At 36.5% G+C, this 27,095-nt stretch overlaps 1 protein-coding gene across 1 annotated transcript in view; it reads left to right on the top strand.

Annotated features, from left to right (window-relative positions):
- The window catches only part of DCDC1 (doublecortin domain containing 1), a 77,207-nt gene extending 62,301 nt beyond the window's left edge, over window positions 1–14,906 (top strand). Inside the window, exons 17-19 of the mRNA XM_044681303.1 lie at window positions 1,872–1,927; window positions 9,301–9,419; window positions 14,872–14,906. Of these exons, the coding sequence (XP_044537238.1) occupies window positions 1,872–1,927; window positions 9,301–9,419; window positions 14,872–14,906 (210 nt within the window). The remainder of the gene's footprint in view (window positions 1–1,871; window positions 1,928–9,300; window positions 9,420–14,871) is intronic.
- The last annotated feature ends 12,189 nt before the right edge of the window (window positions 14,907–27,095 follow it).

The raw sequence follows: 27,095 nt of genomic DNA, 5'->3' as shown, positions 1-27,095 counted from the left end.
TCGGGAAGCAGTAGATCATTTCTCCTGAAGGGGGCTCATGGTAATCACTGCAAATGGCATGGTATTTACTCCCAGTTCTGCAAATCAGTAGGGCTATATGAATAAATTCCAACTGCCAGGACCAGCTACAGAAAGAAAATCACATTTAGGTGAAGATACACAAAACATCCCCATTAGCGGTGCTTTGCCCTTCCACAGACCCCCCTTTGGCTCAAGATTTCAAAGCTTCCTGGGTGTTTATGAAAAATTGATTTTTTAGCATTATTTCTATTTTTAGGGATGAGGTTGAAGCCAATGGGTCTACTTGGCTTCTTCTCCCAGCCAGCTGGTAGTGAGTGTCTCGTCCTTTAGGGTCATTTCATTTGATTCATTCCACATCTCGATGGAAAACATTTTTTTTAAATTAGTATACGTGGAAAAAAATGTCCTATCCTACTGCCACCCAGGAAAAGATGATTGGCTATGAAAATGGTCTAATTTCACCCTGGATCAAATGTGCAAATTTCTGTGAAAATCTGAAGTTCTTACATGTGAAGCCTCTTGAAGCGAAAATTGATAATATCACACACGGCAATATGAGGCACCCAGAGACACAAGGCAAAAGTCTTAACTGAACTTTTCTATTACTAGTAAATGGGATTTCAGATGCAATATAACAGTCATCAACACATCACATTTTGCTGGTGAGGTAGAGTTACTCACTTCACAGACTCAAAGCTTGCCCAGGGTAGCAAGCACAAATCGGAGCCACTTGTAAGTTAGCAAAAAAAAAAAAAAAATCATCTCCTGCTCTTTTTTTTTATTTACCCATGTTCCTGTTTGGTTGACTTTCTGGGTCACCCAGTAGCAATAACTAGATTTTCAGCCAGTGCCCAGAGTGGAAGATGATTCTAGCCCTGTTCAACGATTCTAGATTTTTTAATAAGTCTAGTAATTTCCTTTGGGGATATGTTTATCATATTTTGAATCAGTTCCATATGTGTGCCCATGTCAGATTTCAATATTTTTATATCAACTGGAAGCCATTATATTTATTAAAATAGACTGCCTCCATCCCAGGGTTTTAGTTTTTTGTTGTTGTTATTTTTTGTTTGTTTAAAGAGAAATTTACAGCCTGACATTTACAAATAAGGATAAGGTGTTCCAGATGCAAATCAGCCCAGCAGCATCTGTTGGATGTTGTCCCCAAGGGAACTTTATTTTACTTCCAACCTTCATCCTCGGTTGCCTGATCCCATAGAGGGACACACAGTTGTCCCAAGAATGCGGTCATTCCCAAAGGGGAAAACCTCAGGGCATGTCTCCGGTCAAATGGCAAAGGGCTAACTGGAGCTAGCATTTTTAGACCGTCTGATGAGGTATGTAAATGAAGGATATTTCATCTCTACACCTGTTTCAGCTTTAAGAATTAATGAATGGAGAATGTTACCCAAAAGTGCAAAGGAAAATTTGTGGCCTCAAGGGGTGCTGTCAGGGTTGGTATTGAGATAAAAATCTGACATCATTTTTTTTTGTGTGTGTATGTTCAAAAGACCCATAAATACTCTCTGTGGCTTTTTAAAATAACAGATTCAGGCCTCTTCTTCTGCAGAGAAAACAAAATCCAGTTAGAAATCAATGCCGGCAGCCAGCCTAGCCTTTTTGAGCTAACCAACAATAATGGGTTGCTTGCAACTGCTCATTGAGAGAAATTGGATTTCTCCGAGACGGCAAATTTCCTTAGTATCATTTGGAGGGGAGTGATCAATGGGAGAAATGAGTTCACATTTTGTTCTAGATTATGAAAGAAATCAGATGCAAAGTTACTTATTAATGGGGAGTTCTGGCAGGTGGCGATGGTGACTGTCAGTTTTTCTTTTTGAACATTTCAGACAGATAAGACGGATTCAGTACTGTCTCTGTACACATCTCCTGCTCTTGAAGGCTGGTAAGTAGAAAGAGCTCTGTTTTATGTGAACTAGAATTTGACATAAAAGGGAATCATTTACAGCAGGATGCTTTACCTTAAAGCAGCCACGAGGCAACATCAACAAAGACCACTTAGCAGGAGGCTCTTGTGGGTGAAGCCATTGTTGACAGGTGTTTTCTGAGGAGTATTTCCTGCTAGCGATGACATTTTCTAATCTTATAAGCTTCTAATATGAAACCTCTATCAATGAGCTATCTTTTTACACCATTCATGTAAATACAAAGCCATGGAGAGAACTCTGGTGCCCATGCCCATGATGTATCTTGCTGAATAGGAAGGAGGAAAACCAGCTATTTATAAACTCAACCCAGATGTCAGGGGCATCACTGTGATGCTGCATTCTATTTGCCAATATCCTTATCTTCATCCTTAATGGTTTCTAATTTTAATGGTTCAGATCATTTTTATAGAGAGTAACCAGCCCCTTCTCTACTTAGTAGTCAATCTAGGGATGAAGTGGATAGAGCAACGGATCTAGAATCAGAAAGGTATGCTCTTCAGACACTAACTGTGTGAGCCTGGTAAAGTCACTTAATCTCTGTCTGCCTCAGTTTCCTCACCTGTAAAATAGGGATAATAATAGCATCTATCTCCCAAGGCTATTGTTTGAATAAAATTGGATATTTGTAAAACATTAACATGGGATATTTGTAAAACCTTTCACAAACATTAAAATGGGATAATGTTTGTAAAACATTTCACAAACCTTAAAATCTTATATAAATATTTTTATGATGATGATAATGATGTTTATGAGTTGCTATGAAAAAATCTTCTGATGATATTCTTCTATGAATTTAGTTAGGCTTATTGTCAGAAAACAGGCATGTAGTTGATGACTGAAACGACTGGGTCTTATCTCAAAACTTTCCCAGCTTGATAGGATTTTCAACATCTTTTGGTAGTCTGCTCTTGCCTTCTGGAACCCAGAGTCATTGACACACCAAATGAGGCATAAAAAACTACCTCCTTCCCCCTAGGCTTGTAAAATATTCTTTTTACAAGGGAAGAAATAAAATGTTTAGTCAACAAATTTCAGGTTGCCCCTAAAGGACTCCACACTTTTTTATTGTTTGTATGAAGTGGTACCCACTTAAAAAAAATTTTTTTGTAAACCCTTCCCTTCTCTCTTAGAATCAATACTGTGTATTGATTCCAAGGCAGAAGGGTGGTAAGGGCTAGGTAGTGGAGATTAAGTGATTTGTCCAGGATCACACTGCTGGGAAGTATCTGAGTTCAGATTGGAAGCCAGGACCTCCTATCTCCAAGCCTGGTTCTCTATCCCTTGAGCCACCTAGCTGTACCCTTGGAACCAACATTCTGTATAATGAAGTGATATTTCAAAATTGAAGCTTGATTAGGCTGATTGAGACAGAATTCTCTTATGACTTCCCAATTGTGTTTCTGGAGAGGAGAGGAGACGAAGAAAGAAGAAAAATCACCCTGAAGCTCAGAGGCCTTGAATATATATTTGCCAGTGCTTAAGATCTACTTTTATTTCCCACCATGTTCATCTGTCTCTTATTCCCTTCTTTCCTTTACTTCTCCACTATTGGGCCATCCATTAACTTCTTATACTTTTATTGCTTTATTTCTTTTATTTTTCCCCCTTACCCCTCCACTCTAAAGATCTTTCAACACTCTATAAACAAACAGTCCACTTAAGGATTTTTAGATTCCCCCTTGGATTCCTGTAACTTTGAGCAACACACATAGTTTGACCCATGAACCAAAGAGCCAGTGAGCCTTACTAAGTCTTAGTTTCCATAATGTAAGGAACTTGATTCTATAAATGGAACTCAATAAAAAATATTCAAGGCAAGAGAGCTGTTCTTGGGAAAAGAGTTTTTGTACAATCTCCCAAAGGGACTCATTAAAGACTATCATCCACCATGTTAGCACAGCCAAGAAGGCAATGCTACCCAAGTGGGTGGTTGGAAATCAGGAAATAGAAAGGATCTGCAGTGGGGAGAGAGGGGGATTTTTTCCCCAGAGGAGGTCATTGGTGATTCCAGTCATAGTAGACTGGGTGTAGCCAACATATTTAAACAGGAGGAAGCAAGGCAACTATTACTGGTGTATTGAAACTGAACTCTCACACTTCTGCCAACACAAAATAATCAAGTGTAAGGAAAAAATAAAGGATTCAAGTAAGAGCTTGGCTTCAGCAAGGCAGTGTTGGCTGGGAAGTCAAGGTGTGTATTTTCCTAATTCGTATGTTGTTGAATGCTGCTGGCACATCTTTTGTTCTAGAAAGGTGTTTTTCCTCAATGGTTTTCCCTTCATGTACCTGAACATATGGGATCAAACTGCCTTGAGATCTGATATCCCAGATCACTAGTCAAGCAGATCTATGATGGTTTTGGATTCCAAGGGCATTGGAAGTTGTGTCCTTAATAATACTTATGAAGCAGTATGTTATAGTGAACAAAGACCTGAAATCAGGAAGACCTGGGTTCAAGTCCTCCCTCCAAAATTTGATAGCTGTAGGAAGAAGTCATTTTGGCTCATCTGGACCTTAGTTTCTTCATCTGTAAATGAAAAGGTTGGACTCAATGATTTCTTAATCCCCTTCCACCTTTCAAACTTTGACTCTAGAATCTCTCTGAGACCACTCTGTCATCTGGGGGTACTATGTTGGAGTAGACAACAGGGCTCCTGATTCCAGACTCATTACTCTGTTCACTTCACCCCTAGCTGCCTACTAAGTAGAGGGAGGGATTGGTTACCACGTGCAAGAATTACTTGAACCTAATGTCTAACCATTAAAGTTATGGTTACTTAAGTATGGACACAGTTAAATAGCACTTTTACCAAAAGGAACAAGAAAAAGATTATTTTGGTTTAGGGCTAACAAACCAAAGTTTGCTCCAAGTTCCCAAGTGGTAGGAGACAAGAGTTACTGGATTTGCAGTGGGAAAGCTTCCTATGATAATTAAACTTCCTTCCAATCATGGCAAAGTCTTCCTATTTTAAAGGTCATAAAAACCATAGATGCCAGGACACTGCTACCTGCAGAATTAATTTCCATTAAGAAAGTTAATAATTTTGAGGGTGAGGAAAACGAGCAGCCTGAATTGTGTTTTTTTTTCTCTTCCCATTGGCTCAACCATGGCCACTTTTCCTCTCTTTGGAGCCTTACTTTCTTTTTAGCTTATAAAAGTGCCCTGTTCGTCTTCGCCACATATGCTCCCAGTCTAGTTAATATGTAAGCCCAGGGTGCTCAGGAGGTATGCCTTATCTGGGGGATCTGCTACAAGGACAGATTACTTTTCACATGAATACAGGCTCTTGCCATCACAAATGAGGGAAAGATATGAAGCCTTTAAATCATAGCAGCTCCTGGAAAAATGAATTTTCAGGATCCTTCCCCTCCCACCTGCACCTTGCCTCATGAAATGAGTTAGTCTAGTTTGGGAAATCCGTGACATTCCTAAAAGCAGACTATTCATTTTCCTTTGAAATATGTTCATTTGAACATTGGCATGGATGCCTGTCACCTTGAACACATACATTTCCCTCTCTAGGCAAAGAATTAACTTAGTTTACTCATCTTTAAAATGATGGGACCAATAGACAGTCTGCTAAGTTTCAAGATAACTTTATTAATCAGTCAATAGCCATTTATTAAGTGACCTACTATGTGCCAGGCACTAGTGATAGAAAGACAAAAAATAGTTTCTACTCTTAAGCAGTTTAGATATGAACTTTGGACCTTTATCAATGAAGAGGGCTTTCATAGTAGAACACCAATAAAATCTCAGACCTTTCTTCACCCTACAAAAAAACCCAAACAAAAACAAGAGAGACTATAATCATAAAGTGTTTTGAACAATTCTCATTTCAGAATAAAATAAATGGCATCATGTGGGGCCATCTGAAATTTTTGTATTAAATTAATCCCCAGATTCTTCCCTCCATAAATCACAAAATAAAATCCACTCCTTCACAGGCTGTATTCTCTTTGACTCTGGCATGTGGTGTCATACATAATCTGAAAACAGTCAAACATTTGTGCAAAATAGTCATCACTTTTTGGCGTCGGGGTTCTGTGGAGTAGCATCGACTGCCAAAGAATGCATGTGATGGGAGTTCGGCCAATGTGGGTTATTTCCAAATAGGAGCCATTGTTGTTTGTTGTTGTTCAGTCGTTTTTCAGTCACTTCTGACTCTCTGTGACCCCATTTTGGGGTTTTCTTGGCAGAGATACTGGAGTGGTTCACCATTTCATTGTCCAGCTCATTTGACAGATGAGGAAACTGAGGCAGACAAGGTTAAGTGACCTTCTCATGGTCACACAGCTAGCAAACGTCTTTCCACAGTGGTTTCCCAATCAAGTCTCAGGGCCAAGCTGGAGTTCTTCATGAATTTTTTAAGTATTATTTTTTTAATCAAAAAAAATCTATTTTATCTTCCTTGGGACCCCTAGCCACTGGAAAAATACTTAAAATAAATATATATAGTTTTTCATTGACCATGTTTAAAAAAATGGCTCATTATTCACTTTGAGTCCATCACCTCTTGGAAGTTTGTTAGCATCATTGTAAGCTCTGGAATGATGAGTGTTTGCATTGTGTTGATCAAAAGTTCTTATGGCCAGAACAGCTGGATGGCTCAGTGGATTGAGAGCCAGGTCTGGAGATAAGAGATGCTGGATTCAAATCTGACCTCAGGCACTTCCTAGTAGCATGGCCCTGGGCAAGTCACTGAACCCCCATTACCTAGCCCTTCCTGCTCTTCTGGCTTGGAACCAATATAGAGTTAAAAAAAAAAGTTCTTGCAACTTTCAAAATTGTTTGTTTTTACAGTGTTTTATTATTATATGAATTGTTCTGATTCTGTTCATTTCATCCCTCATCAGTTGAGTCTTCAAAATTATTTATTTTTATAATTTGGATATTATAATTTTAATTGTTCTTCCAGTTCTGGCCAGTTTAGATGGGAAAGGAAATGACATCAGTTCAAACAAGTCTTTGAAATTTTTGTAATCATCTATTTCCTTATTTCTTATAAAAATAATATTCCATCACATTCATATACCACAGATTGTTCAGCCATTCCCCAATTGACAGGCATCACATTAGTTTTTAGTTGGTTATTTTCTTATGCACCATAAAAAGAACTGCTTAAATGTTTTTGTATTAGAGGACCTTTTCTTCTTTTCTTGAGCTCTTTGAAATAAGGTCAACCAGTAGTATAACTGAGTCAAAAGACATATTCTGTTTAGTAATTTTTTATGACTCTAAATTGCTTCCAGAGTGGTTGTATCCATTTTCAAGTCTTACAACTGGGGTGATGTCCCTACTTTTTCATAGCCTCAAACATTTGTCATTTTTTGAATTGTTCAGTTGTGGCCCTAATTAGGGTTTTCTTGGACTAGTAGTTTTTCATTTCCATCTCACTTTATATATGAAGAAACTGAGGTAATCATAGTTAAGTGACTTGCCCAGGGTCATACTGCTAGTAAAGTGTCTATAACTAGTTTTGAATTCAGGTCTTCTTGACTCCAGGCCTGATGCTCTATCCATTGAGCACCCTAGTACTCTATCTTTTATATAATACCAAAAAAATCCAGCAGGAAGAGGATGAAGAAGCAATTCCATTTAAAATAATTACAGTATATATGACACTTTTTAATCTATCTACCAAGAGACACACAAGACTTATATGAATACAACTATAAACTTTTGTTTGCAGAAATAAAAACTGACCTGAATAAATGGAAAATATCAATTGTTCATGGATAGGATGAATCAATATCATAAAATTTACAATACTGATTAAATTTACTTAGTTATTAAATGCCCTACCAAACTACCAAAGATTTACTTTATAGAACTAGAAAAAAATGAAATTCATATGAAGATTTAAAAAGAAAAGGTCAAGATCTCATGAATTTTTGTACTCTGGTTATCAGAAAGCCACACAAACAGCCTGAGTCTTGGTCCCCTGAGACAATTAGTATTGAGGACAGTTTTGATTCCTTTTAAGGAATTAAAGAAATTAAAAGAAAATTTAAAAATAATTTAATTGTTTTTACATTAAAGGAATTTAAGGAAACAGATCAGTGCATCCCCCCTTGGGGCAGATTCTGGAATATTCCTACAACCACATAGAGGAACTCTGATGAGCAATTTGAGATCAGCAGAATTGCTAAGGCCCTTCCAAATGAAAGAACAGGGAGAGTGGCTTTTTCCACATTGTTATTATTCAGTAATTTCAGTCATGTCTGGTTCTCTGTGACTCCATTTGGGGTTTTCTTGGCAAAGCTACTACAGAGATTTGTCATTTCCTTCTCCTTTTCATTTTACAAATGAGAAAACTGAGGCCAACGAGGTGATTAGATGTCAGGAAGGTGATTCTTCCAGACTCCAGGCATATCTCTTCCTAAATTTGTACTTGCTATGACATAGAAAACAATAAACATGAAATATGTTTATTTCTATGAAATAGAAAACAATATTTTAATAAAATTTAATTTAAAAATTAATAGAATTAATTTAATACAATTAATGCAATTTCTGAAGCATAAAAGATCTCAGAGATCATCTAATGCAGCCTTTGTTGTATATAATAAGAATTCACTCCCTGGCATCCCTAACAAGTGGTCACACAACTTCTTCCTGAATACTTATTGTGTCAGAGAGTTCCCTGTATGAAGACACATATTCCATCATAAACTCAAATTGCTAGAGAGTTCTTCCTTTTATTTAGCTAAAAACTGATTCCCTGTAGTTTTCCCACATTGGATTTGGTTTTTGCCCCCACAACTCAGAATCAAGGAGAATAAATCTAAACCTTCTAATCCAAATGGCAGTTATTCAAATATTTCAACAAATCAAATTTGTCTTCAAGAAGTGATGATTTTTTCCAAAATTCAACATATTTTTATTAACTGCCTAGATCCCAGGAGCCATAGCTACAAAGAGAGCTATAACAGAGTTTCTGCTCCCCAAATGTTTTTAGTGGAATAATGGGGAGAGAAACATACAAGTAATTCAAGGGCGGGAGTGATCGATTTCATTTCGGAATGGCGGTGGAAGGGAACGTCAAGGATGGAGTTGTGAAAGCAATGGCGGGGCAGCTAGGGCTCAGTGGATAAGAGAGCCAGGCCCAGGGGTCAGGAGGTCCTGGGTTCAAATCGGACCTCAGACACTTCCTAGCTGTGAGACCTTTGGCAAGTCACTTGTCCTAGTGACTTGCTATTTTTCTGCCATGGAATCAATATTTAGTATTGATTCTAAAATAGGAGGTAAGGGTTAAAAAAAGAAATGACATCATAATTGGGCTTTTTAGAAAGGAAATACTTCAACAGAGATAACTTATGACAGGGGACAGGTGATATTCCAGCCCATCAAAGACAAGAATATGAAACTGAAAAGAACAAAGGACCAGGGAACGAATACAGGCAAGAAGAAGAATTTAAGTGGTACATTGGAAAAACTACTTGGTAAGTTCTTTGAAGGATAAATAGGTAAGTGACATTAGGAAGAATATGATAATAGATGAGATGATCAAATGAGTAGACATGGGGGAGATGAACCCGGGTAGCTAAGGTGTGTTAGAAGATGATATTAAGACAGAAGGTAAGGGTTTAAAAAAATAGAGGGAAAAACAAATATTACTCTGAAGATGTATTCCTGGGAGACTAAGAGAATAATGGCAGTATATCCAGAAATTTTTGAAAACAGGGAAAAGGGTTTGTTTTAGTAGGGCAGCTAAGTGGCACAGTGGATAGAACAGCGAGCCTGGAGTCAGAAAAACCTGAGTTTTAATCTGGCTTCAGACACTAGCTAAGTGACCAGGGATAAGTGACTTCATCTCTGTCTGCTTCAGTTTCCTCATCTTTAAAATGAACTAGAGAAGGACATGGCAAACCATACTTCAGTACCTTTGCCAAGAAAACTCCAAATGGGGTCACAAAAGGTGAGACACAACTGAGCAGCAATGAAAACTGTCTTAAAGAGAAAATGGTTTCATCTTTGGACATGTTGATTTTCACTTATTTTGGTGGGTTATCAATGTAGAGAGATCTGGCAGGAAGTTAGAAATATGAGACTGGGATTCTGAGGAAAACAACTGCTGTCATCTGTAGAGCAGTGATCATTGAAACTACTTGAATAGATGAGATCACCAGAGGAGAGAAAAAATAAAGATGAGAATAACAATAATAAATATATGGGAAAGAGGAAGGTGAATACCCCCAAAATGAGTAGTAATCTTGAGAAAGAGAGTGCAGGGTTATAAAAGTCAAGGGAAGACTATCCCAAAGGGATATGTGTGCCCCATGTGTCAATTGCCACAAAGAGGTCAAGAATAAGAATAATATAAAGGATAAAGAATAAGAATATAAGAATATTATACTATAATTTTATATAATATAATAATATAAAGAATAAGAACAAAATAAAAACAATAAGGTGACTTCTAATAGTGACTTGGAAGATGGCTGTTTAAGTTAAGAGATGGGTACAAAGATGAGCATTCAGTATTACAGAGTCAATAAAAGTCTGGGCTTATAGGACTAAAGACCTGGGTTCAATTCCCATCTCAGATATATTAGTTCTGGGATTGAATAAGTGATTTACCATTCCTAACCTCAGCTTTTTCATCTGTAATATTACAGATCTGTTATGAGAATCAGATTGGTTTATTTTTGCACACCTTAAAATATTTTACTAAATTAGTTATGTTTTGGTCTGAATTCACCTTTAGGGAGAAACTCCTACTATAGAAATTCTAACAATGCAGATTGGTACCCATTTTGTAACTTACCGTCTAAGAGAGTTGCCTGGGGACCTCGGGAAGTTAATTGATTTTTCCAGGATCCCATCATCAAGATGGGGGAGAAATTGAACTCAGATCACAGTTGGGGCCAGAGAAGGAGTCTCATCCTAATCTGTATGATAGCCTTTCAAATATTAAAGGCAGTTATCATTCCCTACCACACCATCTCTACCACTACCATATTTTTTTCCTTGAAGTGATCTATCCTTACATGCTACCACCTCCAGTCCCTTCATCATTCTTGTCTCTGGAGGTATTCAAACTCATGAAAGCTCTTTCAAACATGGGATGTCCAATATTAAACATGATCATCCAGAAATATTTGGAACAAGGCATACCTGCACAGGATTATCGTCTCCTTTGTTCACAACACCCTGCTTCTCAGGCTTGAGCTTTCTGTCTACCAAAACCCCCAGATCTTTTCCCCTAAAATTGTTGATGCTTCTCCTATCTTGTACTTTTCCGGTTGAATTTTTTTCACATCCACTTGAAGAGATCTATTGAGTGGACTCCTTGAGGGTGATTTATGGCAGGTTGTGGAAAAGTTTCAGAAATGGCACATCAATAATGTGTTTCATTTGTTACTTTTAGCTGAAACATCAATGTGAGCAAAGATATGTTAAAGTATTATTGTGTCATCACCGTTTTAAAGTTAGAATAGATCTTAGAGACCATCTTATCTAACCCTTTCATTTTATAGGAAAGTGAAGGCCACATTAACTAATCAAGTTTCCCAAATTCACATAGCTAAAAATTAGAAGAGTTTTGAAATAAAAATTTGAAAATTGAAAGAGCAGGTCTTCTGGCTACAAATCTTGTGATCTTTCCACTACATCACAATGCATTGAAACACAAATAGGACTTTACAATTTAAAATTTTCTTTCTCTTTTATTACTATGAATTTAATAAGCTAATATTAACTCAACATTTCCACATTCAAAGAGCAGAAAAAAGAGGATCACATATGAAATTGTGAATCTCCATTACCTACAGTTTTTAAAACATACATGTATATATTTTTTTTTATATTTAATGTGGTAGTTCCAAGACTATTTTGCTCCAATTTAATGTTATAGTTTCAATACTATTTTGCTTGTCTGGATCATATTCTGTATTTTCTCTTGCTCTCTTATTTGTATTTTTAAATGATTCATCAATGTTCTTTTCTTTCTTTCTTGACATGATTATTATTACCCTACTTCCTTTCAAAATCCCCCTATTCAACAAGAAACTAATAAACATTTTTTTTGTATTTTCTCTCTCTCTCACTCCTCCCTCTTCCCCAAAGAGGTAGGTTTGTACATAGATTGTACATTTTTATCATATAATACATATTTCCCTCTTTGTCATGTTGTGAAAGGACACAAATTACTTACTCTAGAAAAACATTTCATTGGAGAAAATAAAGTGAAGAAGGGTATATTTCAATCCACATTCAGACTCTGCTTCTTCTATAGAGGCAAATAACATTTTTTCATCACAGATTCCTTGGAATTATCATGGATCCTTACCTCATAATAATAAAGTCATTCACAATTGATCATCATTCATTATTGATATTACTATACAGCATTCTCCTGGTTCTGTTCATTTCAGTTTGCATCAGTTCATATAAGTCTTTCTAGGTTTTATTGATCATCTTGTTTGTTATTTCTTATGGCACAATAGTTTTGCATTACAATCATCTAACAGTTTGTTCAACCATTCACTAGCTGATGGACATCCCTTCAGTTTCTTGTTCTTTGCCACAACAAAAAGAGATGCTTTAAATATTTTATAATAAATAGTTTCTGTTTCCTTTTTCTTGATCATCTTAGGAAACAGATCTACTAATAGTATTGCTCTATTTATAAATCTATTATTATAACTCTGTTATAGACTCCTTTGATTATTCCTTGACTCCATTTCATTAGTTATTCTAGTTTATTGAGTTCCTTTGGGATCCTGAATCTGACATTCAATGTGATAGTTAATTGTTCCCACCTTTAGAGGATAGGTAGAAATCCACTGATAGAAATTTGACTCCTGCCTCTGGAATAAGTGCCAGGAATTGTGTTAAGTCCTTTTCACAAATATCATCTCCTTTGATCCTCACAGCCCTACAAGGTACATTCTGTTAGTATCATGCCTATTTTACAGTTGAGGAAACTGAGGCAAAAAAGTGAACCTACTTTCTCTAATTCTAACTGCATCTCCCCTATTCCAAAGATAAATTTTATCTCTCTTTTTTTTTTGCAAAGCAACTCGACTCAGCAATTTATGAGATAGTCACTGAAATAAAAATGACTAGATAATTCTCAAACCCTATTAGGTAAGTATGTGGTATACATATTCTTCTCCCCACTTTAGATATGAGGAAACTGAGGGTCAGAGGGACCATCCAAGATGACCAAAGTTTAGTGTCCAAGATAGAATTTGAACCCAAGATCTCTTGATTTCATGACCAGGGCTCATGATACAATAAAGAGAGATCTGGCATTGCCATAAGAAGTCCTAAATTCAAATCTCACTTCTGATTCTCATTAGCTCTGTGAACGCGGTCAAGCCTCTAAGATTCAAGGTTGTTGTAGTTCAGTCCATGGGGTTTTCTTGACAACGATGCTGGAGTGGTCTGCCATTTCCTTTTCCAGTGAATTAAGGCAAAGAAAGAGTAAGTGATTTGTTACATAGCCAGTAAGTATTTGAGTCTGGATTTGAATATAAGTCTTTCTGACTCCAGGTCTGGCATTCTATTCTCTGAGCTTCCTTGCTGCTGCCTCAAGACTTTAGTTGACTCTCCATAAGATAAAAAAAAATGCTGCCTGTGTTACCTATCTCAGGGCAGCGTGGATAGATCACTGAGCTTATAATCAGGAAGACTTACTTTCATGAATTCATGTCCAGCCTCAGACACTAGCTGTGTGACCTTAGGCAAGTCACTTAAACCTTTTTGCCTCAATTTCCACATCTGTAAAATGAGCCAGAGAAGAAAATGGCAAACCACTCCAGTATCTTTGCCAAGAAAACCCCAAAGGGGGTTGTGTAGAGTCAGACATGGCTGAAACAACTCAACGACAATACTACTTACTTCACATGGGGGTTATGAGGTTTAAGAGAAATAATGTAAGTAAACTCCTTTGTAAATTTTTTAAAGCCCTTGCCTTTTGTCTTAGAATTGATACTAAAAATTGGTTCCAGGGCAGAAGAGTAGTAAAGGCTAGGCAATTGGGGTTAAGTGATTTTCCCAGGGACACACAGCTAGAAAGTATCAGAGGGGAGATTTGAACCCCAGGATCCCCGTCACTTGACCTGACTCTCTATCCCCTGAGCCACCTAACTCCTCTTCAACCTGTAAATTTTAAAATATTATTTAATTTTCAGTTGTTACTACCACACCTGCCTTTAGTTTTTGACCCTTTGTTGACAAGTTAGTCCTCCCTAATTTTCCAGAACCACAGAAATATATCACTGATCCCTTGGAGAATATCAGCTTCACAGATAAGGAAATTGAGACATAGAAAGATGACAGAATATATGAAAATACTTTCTTTGTGTCTTTAGGCCCTTCCTTCTGCCTTAAGCAGAAAAATATGACAGCATAGTTTTCTTGCAAAAATCAGAAGCCCCACCAGCACATAACCCATGCTAAAGAAAACCCTCGGTAGAGCTGCCTTACCATTAGGAAATAACAACTTTCCCCCTCTCTCTCTTTTTATGTCTTTCTTTTTCCTGCTAACACTAAAGTCTAATATTAATGGAAAACCCATTAAAAAAACCTATTATCCTATGAGGGAAAAGTGAATGCACTCAAGTGTAAAAGGAAGACTTATCGATCAATTTTCCGTTAAACCTTGCTTGTCTGACACTTTGCAGTTGAGGATTGTGTTTTTATTGCCTGGCCAGATAGTTCAGATTTCCGGTCAGTCTTGGTAAAGACCCCTTTTATAACATTGATAAAATTTTATCACAGAGCTATGAAAACAAAATTAGATTTCATAACTCACACCAGACCTTGAAGGAACTGTCTCGATAAATTTTACAAATCTTATCAAGCTTAATGTATCAATTCTGATGAATTTGTTTTTTTAATTTAATAGCAACTGTTACTGAGTTTGGTATTTTTCCCACTTTACAGGGAAGGGCCTCATTCATCCCCTTCTAAACAAATGACTACAGTGGAGATGACATTTTTTTTTAAATGAATGAAGACAGCCTGAACTCAGAAGAATATCCTTATCCAAACCAGAGCTGGATATTAAAAAAAAAAAAAAGTTCAAAATGAGACTCTATAGTGCCTTGTGTTTTCTCCAAGTTTGGGAAAATTGCCTCTTTTATTTGAAAAAATGTCTGTAGCCCATCTCTTAATTGGTCATGAAACATATCCCACTGACAGGAGGAGGTAGGTCTTTCTATCCAAGGTGGTGCTCATTGTGGAGAAAGATGGAGATGTATTCTGGCTCTGGTTTTCTAGTCTGCAGGAGCTGGGAGCTGGTATGAAGGACCAATACCCCAGAGAGATTGGGGTGCTAACCAGGTTACTCACTATTCCCTCTGTTAACCCTCTATGATCTCAGTAGGACCTACCAGCCCCATTAAAAACTCTGGAGGATTGGCTCCTTGGTCTTACTATCATTGGACACCTGCCTGTCCAACCCAGCCTGAGTGTCCCTAAGCCACAAAAAAATTTTAAGAAATCAAAGAACAGTGGCGAGAGAGATACCAGGCTTCCCAAGTTTACAGGGAATTATGGAAATATCAACTAGAGAACAGGTCCCAGGTTTCCAATAAAATGTCCACATTTGACCAAATGGCAGGTCTATCCAGGCTCCTCTTGAGTATCAAAAAGCAGTCATCTCTTTTTAGCAATTATGTAGATAACATCTACAGGTATTTCAATTAATTAATTGATTGATTAACTTGATTAATTAAATAAAATTAGTTATATGGATTAAATGAATTAGTGATGCTAATTAAATTATTCATGGGTAATATTAATTGATTAATGATTAATCCCTTCTCTTTTCCAAGCCCCACCAGCAGTGTTTGCTCTACACCTACCTTGTGGGATGAAATTTTTGTGAACTCCATTCTATTCTACTTTATTTCTTGATATTCCAAGGTAATAATTCAAGGGGACATGCATAGTGAATATATTAGCAATCTATGTATAATGCCTTCTCCCTGAAGTACCCAGGAAGTAACTTTCTTTTCAAGACATTGTTGATTTGAAAAATATATGGACTATTTGTTATTTTTCAGTCATTTCTATTATATGTGCCTCCCACCCCATCATCTAACTAGGTAAACCATAAACTTGTAGAGAAAAGAGACTTCCATTCTTTTTTATAAATTCTCTCTCCCTTTTTCTTCATTTCCACTTCCTTTCCATATAATTCTTCCCTTTTCTTCACATACATGCAAACACATCTAGAAAGAGGCCTATTCACCAATTCTTATACCCAAGCCAAGCTTTTTTGTGTCTGAAAAGGTCCCACTTTACCTCCACTCTTACCGGTCTATCTAGACTTATTGAAAGAATTGGCAGATTTTGAAAGATGAGTAGGATTATTACATTATTGTGTATCAAAATTCTACCCATATTTCAAACCCCCTCTCAAGTCTTTCAAAAATCCAAGAAACCTCTAGGTAAGATGCAACATGAAGGTTATAGAGTTCAGCTCTCCCACAATTCCCTCCCTTCTCTTCCATTCTCTTTAACTTCCACTCATAGCACTTAAAAGATTTTTCTCTACACATTTCTACAAAATAATTAGATACTGAAAATGAGCAGTAGTATCTTCAGCCTCCTCCTTTCTATGACTTATATTAATGACAGAAAATATAGATAATCTGCATACAGCAGGTCTGCCCCCCAAACAGAAATATTAACAGGAATCAATGGAAGGATGTATGTTCTACAAAAGCAATTTTAGTTAGCTTTTCTGGAACTCTGTGGAGTGGAGACTAAATAAAGTTCTTCTTGGATGAGTGTCATCATTTTCACATTTCAACATGGTGGCTGATTTTTGCTCAATGGAGATGACAACCCCACCTACACATCAGTCTTCGGTCTTCATGAGCTGTTGGGGCTGAATAATTCATCTGCTCGTGGTTATCTCTTTTGTATTAGGTCTCTGAATTTAGCAAAGTTTGATCTTCAAATGGGAGTCACGGGTCCAACACAAAGCTCTTTCAGCATAAGAGAACCTGATAGATTTGGTGCTTTGTGGACCTAGGCCTGAAGAACCCAGAACCCCATCATGAAAAAAGTCAACAATAGGACTTTAGTGGAGAAAAAGCTGGTAATGCCCTTCAAAACTGAGAACTGGTATTCATGTGGACACTGAAGTAAGGCCTCATCTTCTGAGAGACAAGATGGTATGCTAGAAGAATGACTTGTGAATCTAGAAATCTGGCTCTAATCCTGTGTCTGATATAACCTAAACGTCCAATGCTATGCATGTTGCATAAGATCCTGGGATTCTGTTTTCTCATCTAAAAACTAACAGTCCTAAACTAGGTGATCTTTAAGCTAATTTAATGAGCTAAGAATTTCGTATCATTCAAATTATGTTTTTATTGTTTACATATTTTATTTTCTTATAATCAAGATTTTAATAGAAAATCTCTTTCATATTACATTTTTTCCTTACAGTATTCATATCCACACTTTAGCTGGAATAGGATAAATAATTTTTTTCTGTTTTCTAGTATTTTAAGGATGTTGTAGATGCATTTTTACTGTAGAGTCCTTAAGGTTGGAGATAATTAATATCTCATTGAAATTTATGTGTTTTATTGCACAGCACTATTTTGCACACAGTAGGTGCTTAGAAAATGTTAGTTGACCTGATTTTTCCTGAATAAAATGCTTCAAAGGGGAGAAATCCATAGGCTCATTTTCAATTTTACATTTGCAGCAGTTTAGCATGTACTTTCTAAAACTATGTGCGTTTGTTGGCATTTGGGGGTGAGATTGGATTCAGGGGCATCTTTCCTAAGTAGAAATGGAGAAAATATATAAACTTCTCAAAATAGTGTTTTAGTATTAGACATTCCTTGGAGAAAACTGTTACAACCATGGGAGGAAAGCAAATTAGCTTGGCATTTCTTATAATCACAAAGTCATTTAGCTTGACACGTTATTTCAGGCAGAGCTGAAAACAGCTCTGCTTCCTTTTTTTTATCTGTTAAGGGGATAATGTGGCAGGAGACTGGATTGGGGGTGGGGGAATGGGTTTGGCAGCCAACAGCTAAACCTAGACAGAAGAGAACCTAAATTCTGCTCAGTGATCTGCTATCCCAGGTCTCCTAATTTGAGAAGAATCCTGCCTTTCTTAAATGTAAATTCTGCTATTTTTAGACTCTTTATATAAAGAGGAAGGCTTCATTTCTTCCCTCAGATAACTTAGGGCTGTTTTAAGATTTCGAGTCATGTGGCCTCGATTTCTATTCATTTAGCCAATATTTATTGTGCCATCATTCAAAGACCATTTGTGGATTTTCTTCCAATTTCTTTTAAAGTGATGTTTAGAAACCTGTTTGGGAACTGTCAAGCCTCCATGTCAAGGGTAAGTTTGAATGATGTAGGTAACTAATCTTGAAGCAGTTGGATTCGCTTTGGATCCCAAGTTCCTATTATCAGTCTCCAGGTTCAGAAGCAGATCCTTCTGTAATCTCAGCAAGTGAGTCTCTTTATCTCATTTCTCCTTTTTTGCCAACTGTGTCATGGCCCATTCCTTTGCTTCAAGGATTGTTTTGCCTGCCTTATTCTAGGTCAGTCAGCATATTTCTCATCACCTAATGTGCAGCACCTTTAGGTACAATGAGTAATTTGCTTGAACCAAAACAAAACAAAACAAAACAAAAAACAAAACATGACTCAATGTTTGACAAAGGATTTTTTCCTCTGATTTTGAAATATGTTTATGTGAAAGGTTTCACAAAAGCTTAGAAATAGAATTAAATTTTGTTGTGTTTAAGAAATCACTTTTGTTGAAAATAATCAAATTAATCTTTTATGGAGAATGTCTTCATTGAAGCCCTGAAAACTATAGACTTGATAGGCTAATTAATGTTTCTTTGCTTGAAAATGTGAAGTGCTGTCAATTTCCCACCCAATGGGAAAATAATTTCCCCAAAGTTACAAATAATAGTTCACATTTATGACTAGCATTATAATTCAAACATTCTTTTTTCTCACAACAATCCTGGTGAAAGAACAATTGGGATGACCATTATAACCTCAGTTTAAAAAAGGAAACAACTGATCCACAAGGTGCAATGAATTGCCCAAATCCCCAAGCAGAGGAAGTACCAAATCTGGGACTTGAATCTCAGGTTCCCAATCCAATGATACTTCCATTTTAATGGTGCTCCTCTATATGCAAACCTGATTCCCAGAAGACTTGTTCTCATAAAGAATGACAAAAATACTATTGGTAAATATGATAAAGAATAGCTTGGATCCATTTATCACTCTGATAATAGCAAAGTTCTTTACAAATATCTCATTTTATCCTCATGACAACCCCAAGAAGTTGGTAATAAAAATTTAATGCTGATTTTATTAATGAGCAAACAGGCTCTGAAGACGTGAGAAGACTTGCCAATGGTGTAGATTTAGTATATGAGGTAAGATTTGAATCCTGACTTTCTGACTCCTGGGCCAGTACTCTATCCATTAAATCATCACTGTTTATATAAGCTCACATACTACTTGCATACCTCTATCCCTGTCCAAATCGATCATATGAACACACACACACATATGTACACACCTGCAAAAGGCCTCTCCACCAATTCCTTCACCAAAGCCAAGCTTTCTTATGTCTAGAAAGTCTCCCTTGATCTCCCCTCCTACCTGTCCATCTCTATTTTTCCTAAACATCTTTCAAAACTGAAGTTGAGATCTTTAGTTAAGATGCAATATATGGTTATAGAGGAGTCCAACTCTCCCTTATTAAACCCAGAAAATGCCTCAGAAAGACCCTGTATAGAATCATCATAAAAACAACCAAGAAATAGAAGTGAGTTCATCTACCTAATCTAGAAACTGTACTCAAAGATGGCAAAATGGAGGTTTGGAATAGGAACCATTCCAGAAAATCTAGTCTGAACCACAGAAAATAGCCTAAAAATAGAAAAAAAATGTGGAGAAGGGCTGCCCCAAGGAAAGCAGCATAAACTCCCATAATTGTGCCTGAAGCCAGTCAGCACCTCAAAGATGAGCATCAAAAGCCAGAATTATTGGGAATCTGAACAAAATCTTAGCCCTAGCCCAAGTCCAGTCCCAACAGAAATCATTGATCAAGAACCTTGACCAACCTGGTCTCCCTCCTCTAGACATTCTTTAATCTCCCAATGGCTTATCTTAAAGTGTACTCAGAATTAAATATAGTACTCTGACTTGTCCTTGTGGAATAGGCAGATGAAAGTAATTTGGTCCAAAGGCTAGGAAGGCAGTTGAAACAAACTCTCTGGAGTTCTTAGAGCTTGGTCAGACATTGAAGACTCCAAAAATCATTCACTGCATTCTGGGCCATCACCAGTCATCCTTACTTTTGCCTTGCCATTGAACTTTGATTATTCTGGAAAAGAGAATGAGATTGATGACTTTGTGCAATTTTGCCTCACTAAAATCCAGTTCACTCATGAGTTAAGATATCACCATATGATGTTATTGGTTCTCTTTGAAAAGAAAGAACCCAATAATAGTACTCCAGGTAAGTATACCTACATGTTCATCAACTATTAACTTTTCCTACTTTCATCTTCTGGATATATTTTTAAAAATCTAACCTGGTTGAGGATTTCCTCATTTATTCATCTCAATGTTTATAGACAACTTGTTTATTGGAATGTCATCAGAATTTCCTTCTTAGGAACTTCTGATACCTCCTGTGTTAACTTTTTCTATAGGGTTTTTATCTATTAGATCCTACTTGTTTTTCTCTAAACATTTGAGAATCTGTTATCCACAAATCAGGAGAAGCTAGGTGGAATAGTGGATAGAATGCCAAGCCTGGACTCAGGAAGACCTGATTTCAAATCTGATCTCAGATACATACTAAGCTGTGTAACCTTAGACAACTATTTAACCCTGCTTGCCTCTATTTTCTCATCCATCAATTGAGTTGGAGAAGAAAATGGCAAACCACTCCAGGATCTTTGCCAAGAAATACCAACTGGAGTTACGAAGAATTGGACATGACTGAAACAAAAGAACTATAATCCCAAAATCTAGGATCCTCCTCCTATGCCTATAGAATCTAGTCCAGTGATTATACATATGCATATTTTCCTTCATTTCCCCTCATTTTTGAACCATTTTGATTGGATCAAATTTGCGTCATATCTTCTCACTAATAATTGTTAAATGTGTTCCATATCTAAGAGCTTGTCACCGCTATAAGCTGTGGTCCAGAAATTCAAATCCCATTCTCAGATACCATCTTCTGAACCAATTCCCAAATCATTTTTCTTCTCATACCCTTGCTTTCAATTGGCATCTGCAACGAAATCATTACCTATGCTCCACAGGTATTCATAATCTTGAGTCATTCTTCCTATATTTTTCCTACAAGTATCATTTGTAACTGAGTGATTTACCAGAAGTGGTTAGTAGTCCCCTGGTTTGAATAGTCTTGAGAGGTAGGCAGTGTCTAAGGCTAGATTGGACCTCCTCTCTTTAATCCTGACTCTCTATCCACAGAGCACCAAAGTGCTTTAGTAATGTCAGAGGAGAGAAAGGGACAAATAAAAAAAGATAATCATCGCTAGCATTTCTGCTATGTGTTAGGCACTGTGTTAAAGGATATACAAACACGTATCTTTTTTGATCCTCACAACAGCCCAGGGAGGTAGGTGATGCTATTATTATCCCCATTTGACAGAAGATAAAACTTAAGCAGAGTTAAATGCCCAGGATTACATAGTAAGGCTGGATTCAAGCTGACCCCAGGTCCAGCACTCTCTCCACTATGACACCTAGCTGCCTTGGCAGAAATAGGTTCAGAATGTTATGTGGGCAAAGCCAACAGTCCTTGGCAATGGGGGTGAGAGGATGAGAAAGAAGGCAAGGATGACACTTAGGTTGTGAACCTGGGTGATTGGAAGGTTGGTGGTACTCACCACAGAGAGGCTGTAGAAGGGGCATGAAGAATGAGGATTAAGAAAATGCCATTAAATTTTGTAATTAAGAAGTCAAGAGTATCTTTGAAGAGAGCAGTTTCAATTGTAAACGATGTGGTCAGAAGTCAAACTATACCAAATTAAGAGAGTAAGAGGAAAAGAAATGAAAGACATGAATGGCAATAATCTTCATATGTAACTGAACCAGAAAAGGAAGGATGGATATAGGATGATAGTGGTGGGTTGTATATATCTGTTACCCAGCTAGCTCCAAGTCATCAGTCTCCATATTTCCTCTTCCATTCTATGTTCCATTATTCCAAACTCCAAGCAACATAGATTAGGATTTTCCTCTGCCTTCTCCAAATCTCTTTTTTCTTTCTTTTTTTACATCAAAGCCTTGATTCAATTCTTAAGGAACCCTTCATTGTCCTGATGACTTGAAGAGTGGAGAGATATTCTTCTCTTCTGGACAAGTCTCCACTTTGAACATAGATGAACAATTACACATCTGTGGCAGAAAAACAAACAGTGAACATTAGGTTCCCCCTGCTCTCCAGGCTTTCTGAACCCAACATTTTCAGTCCTTTGTCATTGTTCTTTCTGGTAGCCCTTAAGGCTATTTCATTTGGAACCAATTTAGAGAGGAGACTTTATATTCTCTGGGTGAACTCCATAGATTTCTAGATTGCTTTTAGGCAACAATTTTCATATTCCAGTGAGAGGAAGGAAATTTACTATTCCCTTTTCTCAGTTTTCTCCAGAAAGCAAATGGAAAAGGCAAAGATGATATCAGAATACTGAACTTCAAGATATTCTTTAATATTCATGAAGGTAGCTTTATGTAGAAATCATGCACTACAAAAATGAAACTACCCTATAAGTAACAGTTGCAAACATATATCTGTTTATTTTTTAAAGAAGTTTTCCTTTAATTATTATTGTTTAGTCTTTCAATTGTGTCTACCTCTTCATAATGCTATCTAGGGTTTTCTTGGCAAAGATGCTGGAGTGTTTTGCTAATTCCTTCTCCAGCTTTTTTTAAAGATGAGAAAATGGAGACAAACAGAGTTAAAAGACTTGCCCAGGGTCACACAGGTAGTAAGTGTCTGAGAACAGATTTGAATTCAGGTCTTCCTGACTCCAGGCCTAACACTCTATCCATTGGGCCACCTACCTATCTTTTCTTTTGATTAGTTGGACACATATATTTACAATTGACTTTTTTTTCTCTTTCCTACCTTGGAGAAACCTCTCCCCTGAGACCCCATTCTCTTTATTGGTGACTCCCTTGACCAGACCACTATTCAGAAAGAGTCTTAGTGGGAATTCACATCTCTTAAACTCAGGGGTGTGCTGGTAAATATTTAAAAACTGACCTTCTGAACTGCTTTAACTTTATTATTCATTATTATCTGCACTATTAACATTTTATCCATAACTTTTTTCTCCATAATTTTTCTCCATAACCAAAAAGTTATTTCTCCGTAACTTTTTTCTACAAAACAATAAATCAAACCATGATTTGAAAGTTTGCAGATTTCTGGGTGTAAATGTTTACACTGAACCAACGTCTCCCCTAGAACTGGTTCCAGCACACCTCTACACCTGAATTCATCAGTGGTCTCTATTTCCTCTTCCCTTCTGGTTCCATTATTCCACCATCCAACCAACACAGATTAGGATTTTCCTCTGCCCTTAACTTATTCTCTGGATTGCTTCTCTTCACCAGTTGCCTGGCCCCTAATTCTCTTTCTCCCAATACATAATGTTTTTTGACACTCTCTTTTATGTATTGCCTTCCTCTATTATTTTAAAAAAGGTCTTGATAAAGATAAAAGGACTGTCTTGTTTGTAGGTCCCAGGATCCCAAGAACAGAAGAAATCCTATAGAAGGGGTTAAGGAGGATGTATGTGGCATAGCAGTATCCCAAGTCCCCAAGCCTATCCTGACCATCTTGGGAAGACATGGAATTCCTCCTTTCACTGTCAAAATCTTTTTTCAACAGCATCATTCAGGTTTATGGTAAATCATTATATCTGCTTCCTCTCCCATCTGGTGTCCAGACTATACATACGTTACTTGTTTAAAAAATCTTTTTAATTGTGGATTTAACAATCACCAACAAACACAATCATTTCAACATACCAAGGAAAACAGAGAAAAGGATTCTTTAGTTATGAATTATTTTAAAGAAATATGTACATACATATGTTTTACAAAGTAGTAATAAAATTTCTCTTTGCATCTCTTCCATATCCCCTCTTTATATTCATTTTTATTATATTGAAATCCTTGTTTTATGTTGATACTATTCACTAACCACCTCTAATCCACATGGAATCCCTTATCTGTAACAGTTAAGTCAAAGAAATGAAGATGTTGCCTCCCTTCCTGTAGTTCCTCAGCTCCATGGGGACATGGGATGGAAGGTATGTTTCATTGCCAGTCTTTGGAAGTCATGATTGGTTCTGGCTGTGCTAACTATGTTCTGAGATCTTTCCAGGTTATTTCTCCTCACATTATTATTATGGTCACTCTGGAAGTTTTTTCTTGGTTCTGCTCAGTTCATTCTATATCAGTTCATACAAATCTTTCCATATTTTTCTGAATCTTTATCATTCATATTTTTATGGTACAATAAAATTTCATTATACTCACGTACTAAAATTTGTTCAACTGATCTCTGTTGATGGGTGTCGATTTTGTTTCTAGTTCTTTGCTACCACTTACAGGGTTCTTATAAATATTTTCATTCATTTGAGTCTTTTCCCCTTGTTCTTGATTCCTTTAGGTACATATGTGATCGACTCATGTTGGGTTGTTAGATTCTAAAAGCTTTTGTTTCCTGCCATCCTTACCTGATATTGCTAGTCATTACTTTCCATCAGTGCTGGTAGGGACTTTTGGAGTATAGTTCCAAATTGGTATTTTTTCCAAAATAGTTGAAATAATTCTGTCTTGACAACACATCTTTGTGACTTTCCTTCCATGACCTCTCCAACAATTGTTATTTTCTCCTTTGTGTCATTTACTAATCTGATGGATATGAATTAAAATCTATTAGTCATTTTAATTTATATTTCTTTTATTATTAATGATTGGGAGTATTTTTCACATGGTTTTTGATAACTTTCATTTTTCATTTGAGAACTGCTTGTTCATATTCTTTGAAGGATTATCTACTGAGGATTGGCTCTTATTCTCATATATATGTATCAGTTTTTTTTATATCTCTTACATAATAGACCTTAATCAAATAACTACCATAAAAATTGTTTCCTAATTCATTGTCTCCTTTCTGATTCTAAGTATATTTCTTTTGCTACTGCAAAGGCTTTTTGGTTGTATATAATTAAAATTATTTATTTTAACTTTCATGATCACTTCTATTACTTCTTTAAATAAGGATTCCCCTGCTGTTTAGAATCATGATGAATCATGATTAAAACATGATAAATAGAATCATGTCCTTTGTTCTCTATTCTTTTAAAAATATATGTGTCTTTTAAACTTTAGTTCATATGTCCATTTGCTAGGGTACACAGCATAAGGTATTGGTCTGAACCTATTTTTTTCCAGATTGTTTTTCCCAATTTTTCCAACAGATATCGTCAAATAGGAGAGTCACATAGATGTGAATTCCAATAATTGGTATCTTTGAGCTTATTGAAAACTATGCTATTTTGTTTGGTTATTTCTGTGTCTCACAACCTGATCGGTTCCACTGTTTAGCTTTTCCATCTTTTAACTGATATCAAATTATTTTGATTATCATTGCTTGATAGTATATATTGAGATGTGGTACTACTAGGCTCACCTGAATGCCTCCTTTTTTCATTATTTTCCTTGAGATCCTTTCTTCATATTATCCTTTTTATTATCATTTATTATATTGTAATGACTAAGAGATATATTTAGTATCTCTGCCTTTCTGAACTTGTTTATGAAGTTTTTAAAGCCTTAAAACAGTACTTGAATAGAAATGGATCCCTACGGGCTGCATTTTAACAGAGAAAAACACAAATTAACATTATCTATGTTGTATTTTTACTTATTTTGCTAAACATTTCCAATTACATTTTAATTTGGTTCAGACTGTACTTTGGAGTTTTGTGGGATTGCTTTACATCCACAGTTACTACAAGATTGACACCTCTGCTCAAAAATGGTCAATTTTATTACATAGGTAGTGAGAGAAGAAGAAGAAGAAGAAGAAGAAGAAGAAGAAGAAGAAGAAGAAGAAGAAGAAGAAGAAGAAGAAGAAGAAGAAGAAGAAGAAGAAGAAGAAGAAGAAGAAGAAGAAGAAGAAGAAGAAGAAGAGGAAGAGGAAGAAGAAGAAGAGGAAGAAGAGGAAGAAGAAGAGGAAGAGGAACAAGAACAAGAACAAGAAGAACAACAACAAGAACAACAAGAAGAAGAAGAAGAACAACAACAAAAACAACAACAAGAAAAACAAGAAGAACAAGAAGAACAAGAAGAACAAAAACAAGAAGAACAAGAACAAGAGGAGGAGGAGGAGGAGAAGGAGGGAGAGAGGCAGGGAGGGAGGAAGGGATGGGATGGATGGATGGATACATGAATGAATGGATGGATGGGTGGATGGGTCAAGAACATTGTAGCATAGATTAGATAGATAGATAGATAGATAGACGTTAATATATATGTAATATTTTATTATTCTTGGTGACTTTAAGCACAATGTAGTTAACTACTTTGTTTTAATTAAATTTATATTTACTGTGACTTTGTCTAAGATAATGACTGCAATTATTGCTTTGGGGTGTTTACCTGAAACATAATAGATTGTACTCAAACATTTTTTCTTAATTCTGTGTGAATCTTGTTTTTAAACCCTGACCTTCCATCTTAGAATCAATATGGTGCATTGGTTCCAGGACAGTTAAGTACCTTGTCCAGGGTCACACAGATAGGAAGTGTCTGAAGCCAGATTTGAACCCAGAATCTCCTAACTCTGGGCCTGACTCTGTCTACTGAGTCATCCAGCTGGCCTCTACTCTGTCTGAATCTTTACATTGTAAATGTGCTCTTTGGTGACCATATATTGTCAGATTCTTTTTCTAATCCTGTTTCCTGCTTTTTTTTCTTTTTCTGCCACCTGTTCAGTTTTAAAGGTGAGTTCCTGATTACCATTGTTAGTTGTGTTTTTCACTCCATCATATAATTTTTCTTTTCCTCTCCACTTTCCAATCCCAGTCCTTTTA

This window comes from Gracilinanus agilis, chromosome 6 (assembly GCF_016433145.1).
Source record: "Gracilinanus agilis isolate LMUSP501 chromosome 6, AgileGrace, whole genome shotgun sequence".
Classification (NCBI taxonomy): Eukaryota; Metazoa; Chordata; class Mammalia; order Didelphimorphia; family Didelphidae; genus Gracilinanus; species Gracilinanus agilis.
The sequence above is the reverse complement of the archived record's forward strand: the minus strand, read 5'-3'. Positions and strand labels throughout refer to the sequence as shown.